A 6,297-nucleotide genomic window follows, 5' to 3' on the forward strand; every position below is an offset into this window, starting at 1 on the left:
CCTGGCTCATGCACCCCTCTCTCCTCCATCATTACCTCATCCTCCCATTTCCCCAATATCTCTCTCTCATGCACCTCTCTCTCCTTCCTCTGTCTCTCTTACACCACTTTCTCCATCCTATTCCCCCTATCCCTTGTCTCCAAAACATCGCTCTAAGTATCGCGGTAAAGCTTCCGAGTTTCAGTTCTCTGGACCAGAACTACGCCGTTCCGAATCTCATTCGTACACTCAGCGTCGCCGAGTGCCCAGTCCCCTCATCTCCTGCTCGGACCACCCGCAACCTGGACCTCCACGTCCATCCTCGCTCCCTCTCTTTCTGTCTACGCCGCTCTACAGCTCTCCGTACGAAATACAACCTCCTTTAACGCCCCCATTTGGAGTCGCCCACCAATATTCAGACCAGTTTTTCTCACAAACTTCTCCTCTCTTCCCACTCCCGTCACCTGTGGCTCCTCCTAACCCCGTTCTGGTCTCCAGCTCTCTCTCTCCTACCAATTTCCTGTCTGGAGGCTCCTCCCCATCTTGTATGAGCTACCCGCCCTTAACTCCTCCTTCGCCCAATCAGCCTTTTGTGTCTAAGCCCCTCCCCTACTGGAGCAAATATGATGTTGCTGATTGGCTGACTTACCTGAATCTGGCAGAGCACCGGGACCGTTTTCTTGACAACGAGATTGATGGCTCCCACCTGCCATCTCTGACAAAAGAGGACTTCCTAGATCTGGGTGTGAGTCGGGTCGGACATCGTATGAACATTGAGCGTGCGCTTAAGAGACTTACGGACAGGTGAGATAGAAAGATGAGAATAGGAGGGGAAATGAAGGGTAGATTTAGACGAGGGCCTGATTAACAAGCATCAGAAAGCAAACTAGACACAAGTAGTGAGGGGGAAAATTATTAGTTTTTCTGAAACGGAAAAGAAGCCGTTTATATATGTTTTCCTAAAAATGGTCCACCATTTCATAAAAATTTAGCTCTGCATGGATAATTCTGCCTGCAGCTTTACTCAACAATAAATAAATATTCTGCCCTTGATGTTTTTGTATGCTTTAGATGATGTTTATTAAAAGAAGTTTAGTTAAGTAAGGAAGACTTCATTCGATCATAAAACCCATTTCCTCTCTAGACTGTGACCTTCATGTATACATATTTTATTTCGCACTGCCAATCAGAGGTTTGGACATATCTATTCATTCTTTATTATTAACATTTTCCACATTTTAGAGTAATAGTAAAGTATGAAAACTAAGAAATAATACCAATGGAAACATTTCTGCTATGTAGTGACCAAACAGTGTTAAATCCCAACCATTTCCATGACACTACTGAAGGAGTTCTCATGTCTCCTTGTTTTTTTGTGAACTAATTTTTAGTTTGTAGTTTTTAATAACGTCTGCACAACCCTTTAGATCAAAAGATCATGAGTGGTCGAGTGTGACCAAACCTTTGTCTAGTATAACATAAATGAATTGAGTTATTATTTTTCATATTCCATGTAAGACCACAAACATCATTTAATCGATTGAATCACAGCTCATTCCTTTTCATTAAACATGGCATTTATTTGAAATTGCACAACTGACACGTGCCCTGTAATTACATACTGCACATTTATATAACTTTAATTGCTTTTTGAATGCCAAATTCTTCATCTTAGTTTGTAGATGATCAGTATATCAAGCACTTTCTTTTCTTACCTCATGCTCTGCCTCTTTTTCTTTCTTTCCCCCCTTCCATGTTTTCTAGGCTCTCCTCTGCTTTCTCTGTCTCCACTGTTTCTTCTGAAGGGCAGAACGAACGCATGAGAGATGAGGCGACTCAGAGCTAGAGGAGAGAATTAGAGAGAACCAGTTAGAGGATAGAAAGAAAGAAAGAATAGGGTTAGACAAAAAGCACTTGGGATGAAAGGGAAAGACTGAAGGACAGAGATGGGGATGATTGCAATGGAGAAGCGCTATGAAATACTCGAACACTCTCACAGAGAGCAAATGTTTGTCGTCCCAGCTGAAGCCAGACGGCCAAACATCTTCAGCCTGTCAGAGACAGAGAGAATGTACTTCTTTCATTGTTTTTTGGGATGACGAGATCAAGAGGTTTAATGAATTTTAGTAATATATTATTATATTAATACAAATGAGGCTACTGTGCATATTTTAGCATCATGACGTGCAGGCTTTGATTCATCTGATATGATGATTAAAGTCAACATGAAACCAGAATGACCCCATTTACTTTTTAATACACATTTTTTTGTGCACGTTATTCCAAAGAATGCTTATCAAATGTAATTTTCCTTTTTGGCTGATGTCACCAAGCCCCTCATATTTTTTAACCGCCAGTCATACAGTGACACTTTACACCATCCAATCAATTTGCAATAGATAAAATCAAGTCCTGCCTTACATTTTTATCATTGAATGTCTTTTTTTACTCCGATATGTTGGATGATGAAAGTAAAACGGGTTGTAAACTGTTTCATGTTGACTTTAAGTAATAAAAGCTCTAAAAAAAAAAGTCATCATAATGCCAATAATAACCATATAAGGATTATGTAAGCATTTTAATACCGTTAGCAGAATCAGTCTTCCAAAGATCAGAACACAATGAAAGAACCCATCGTTTATATTGCTTGAGTGTGCTTTTGTTAACCTACACAAACACACACATGCACACTAACACAGACTCTGTGTGTGCGTGTGTATGTGTGTTTTGTTACGGCGGTGATGGTTGTTTTATAGGAGTAAAGCATAACTCCATTTCATTTGAAAATATATTTAAGGAAATAGGAACAAAGGAAATATATATATATATATGTGTGTGTGTGTGTGTGTGTGTGTGTGTGTATGTGTGAGTGTGTGTATGGAAATGTATGCAGAATTAAAGTATATATATATATATATATATATATAGATATAGATATAAATATCAGATATTTCTATTGTTCTGTACAATAATTGATGAATATGATGATACATAAGCTCTGCTTAAGAGGTTTGAATAAATTATTCTGTTGTTGAATTTATTCTCATCTCTTTTTGATCAAAATTGACAGAAATTAACACTTTAAACAGTTACACTTTTTCACAATTTTTGCAGCTTTTACAGCCAAATTTTACTGAATTCTTTACTACAGGGATAGTTCACCTAAAAATGGCCCCTCAGGCCATCCAAGATGTAGATGAGTTTGTTTCTTCATCAGATTTAGGGAAATGTAACATTTCATCACTTGCTCAGCAATGGATGCTCTGCAGTGAATGGGTGCCGTCAGAATGAGAGTCCAAACAGCTGATAAAAACATCACAATAATCCACAAGTAATCCACACCACTCCAGTCCACCACTCCCAAAGCTGTGTGTTTGTAAGAAACAAATCCATCATTAAATTGTTTTTAACTTAAAATGGTCATTTCTGGCCAAAATGTGCGTCCATAATCCATAATAATGCTTCCTCCAGAGAAAAAGTCCATCTCCTGTTGTCCTCTCACATCAAAATCCACCCACATATTTGTTTAGAGCTGTTTTGGACTGTTTTTGCTTGTAAACGGTGCTTGATCTGTGCAGATTTCTCTCATGATTCAGACGAGATGACTTTTTCACTGGAGGAAGAGTGATCATTATGGATTCATATTTTAGCTGGAAGCAAAGTTAAAAAAGGTTTGAAGTAAAAAAAAAACATCTTAAGGATGGATTTATGTCTTACAAACAGGCAGCTTTTCACTTCACAAGATGTTAATTGATAGACTGGAGTGGTTGGATTACTTGTGGATTATTGTGACGGCTTTATCAGCTGTTTGGACTCTCATTCTGATGGCACCCATTCACTGCAGAGCATCCATTGTGATGTAATGCTACATTTCTCCAAATCTGACAAAGAAACAAACTCATCTACATCTTGGATGGCCTGAGGGCAGAGGCGTCATACCCATTCAAAGTTAGGGGGCACGTGCCCCCTCAGATTTTTGAGCTAAGAGGATTTTGAATGCAGCTTCCAAAAGACAAATAATAGCCATTGATATTTTCTATATTTAATACAATCACACTGGCGTGATTAACGTTCAGTGCGTCATATCATCAGCTGCTAAATTCATATCTGCGTTCGCTGGCTGGCGCTGAGCCAGATACAGACGCGTTTTTACAGCACTGCGCATTAACCAATCATACACGATGCTGTTGAGCTTATGAATACAATGACCAATCAGAGGTGTTCAGATGAGTCATCGCTAAAAAGCCGGTGTTTTCTTCACTCGCTCGCTGCTGAATACCTCTTTCTGGCTAATTCTCTCGTCAGAAACAACAAAGTGCAAATGTGTGTACGAATCTGTAAGAAATTAATTTCCTAGTGTAAACAGCTTCAGTGATTTTAATGGGAGTTTTTGAGAGTGCTTGAACTAGATTGTCAGTGATAATGTAAATGTTCTTTGCTCTCTTTACAATGAAAGTGTAATTATGATTAGTAGCCTAACTTGCAATGTTTTTTATTCACATTAACTTTCAATGTTAAATTCAAATTAAATATAAACTCAGTCGTATTAAAAATATGTTATGGCATGACATCCATATCTGTTAATGAAGTAAACAGACAGGTTTTTATGCATAGACAATAGATTACATTATTAGGTTACTTTGACCATTGCCAACTTATAGATCAACATAATCTATAAAGGTGAGAATCAAGAAATTTCACAATATAGTTAATGCGTTTGGGGATGTTTCGAATAAAAAGGAAAAAATAAATAAAACCTAATTTTCATTTTTGGGTGAACTATTCCTTTAATTATATGCTTGAACGTTGTTCCATGGAGGTAACAACCATCAGGGTGAGTAAATAATGACTTTTTCATTTAAAAATGAACTATTCCTAGATTTCCCACAGGCCACGATTGACTGCGTATGATGCGGTAGAGATCACATGACACTGGCCACTGCCCTGTTGCTGTTGCCGAGATGATGAACTCTGATAATAAACAATCATCTATATTCATGTTACTATAAGTGCCTTAAACACTTCATATGCTTTTATTACAGATATGTCGAATTGCATGGTATATTGTTTGGTTTGGACTTATGAACCTGCTCTGTAAACACACTGATACATACTAATTGCTTCACATGTTGGCAGTTTTTCACTCTGAGCTGTGATTGGCAGAGAGCTGAAATAACTCTCACATTCTACAACACACTTACATTTCACACCTGACAACTAATTTACACTGAGATGAGAGAGAATGTCTGTGTGTGTGTGTGTGTGTGTGTGTGTGTGTGTGTGTGTGTGTGTGAGAGAGAGAGAGAGAGAGAACACACACTTGCATGTACATGTGCACCTCCACAACAGCTGACTGACTTCTCAGACACTGGAGGAACATCAGACAGACAGAGATGGGAGAGAAGTGAGGGATACTAAAGGAGGGCAGAACAAGCCAAAGAACAGAAGAAAACAGCCTTGGAGTGACAGGTCAGTTTTGCTTTTCGTTTGTTATTCTGTTTGACTTTAGTTTCTGAGTAGTTGACAAAAAAACATAAAAATTTGATAATGAATGATACGAAAGTGTATATTTTAGGTGCTGCAACATCATTTTGATTTTTAAAAACCGCTTTACCATTTTGCACCCCACTTAAAGTAAATGGTTGTGCTGTGTGAGACTTTAAAGTACAAATAGTTCATTTACTCTCAGTTAATATGACAAAATCTGCATGCATAAATTAGAGAAGCAAAAAAAAAAAGAAAATAGTTTTAGTAGCATGTCACTGTTAACTGTCAACTATCCATATAGCATAAAGAGTGTTACCCTGATTCATTGGATAGTGTTGCGTGTGAATCAGTGCAGGTTTACAAACTAAGGAAATTAGCATTTATTAAGTAACTTAATGTGACACTTTTGCATGTGACACTTTGCTATGCAAAAACAAATAGCTTTGATTGTTTTATAGTGTATATTTAGCTCACACAGAAAGCCTGATCAATACTGTAGATCATTGCTGAAATCGCCCGTTGAAATGCTTCCATTATGTTTTTGTACTTTGCTAAAAATTGATTGATATTCACAGTAACAAAAATGCTATATTTTTTGAGTTTTATTTTTGATATGCTTTTCTTCTGTTTGTGTATTTTTCCTATGCAATCTGTTCGTATTTGAGATTGTGATTGTAAATGTTTTATTTAATTTTCTAGAAAAAAACAGACTGAAGTTTGAACACTGTTCTGCATGAATATAGATGTGAGTTTTGATAAATCCCTTATGTGTGTGTGTTTGTATATATATATATATATATATATATATATATATACATACACATATATATA

At 37.3% G+C, this 6,297-nt stretch overlaps 2 protein-coding genes across 2 annotated transcripts in view; both read left to right on the top strand.

Moving 5' to 3' along the window:
• LOC107677113 (SH3 and multiple ankyrin repeat domains protein 1-like) overlaps window positions 1-1,908 on the top strand; it is a 57,254-nt gene extending 55,346 nt beyond the window's left edge. Inside the window, exons 31-32 of the mRNA XM_016471909.1 lie at window positions 12-783; window positions 1,744-1,908. Of these exons, the coding sequence (XP_016327395.1) occupies window positions 12-783; window positions 1,744-1,825 (854 nt within the window). The 3' untranslated portion in view covers window positions 1,826-1,908. The remainder of the gene's footprint in view (window positions 1-11; window positions 784-1,743) is intronic.
• A 3,360-nt stretch (window positions 1,909-5,268) lies between these two features.
• Window positions 5,269-6,297, top strand: part of LOC107677216 (protein kinase C and casein kinase substrate in neurons protein 2) — a 14,442-nt gene continuing 13,413 nt past the window's right edge. Inside the window, exon 1 of the mRNA XM_016472028.1 lies at window positions 5,269-5,448. The gene's annotated coding sequence lies outside the window, so the exon portion shown is untranslated. The remainder of the gene's footprint in view (window positions 5,449-6,297) is intronic.

This window comes from Sinocyclocheilus anshuiensis, unplaced genomic scaffold (assembly GCF_001515605.1).
Source record: "Sinocyclocheilus anshuiensis isolate Anshui unplaced genomic scaffold, SAMN03320099.WGS_v1.1 scaffold392, whole genome shotgun sequence".
Lineage (NCBI taxonomy): Eukaryota > Metazoa > Chordata > Actinopteri > Cypriniformes > Cyprinidae > Sinocyclocheilus > Sinocyclocheilus anshuiensis.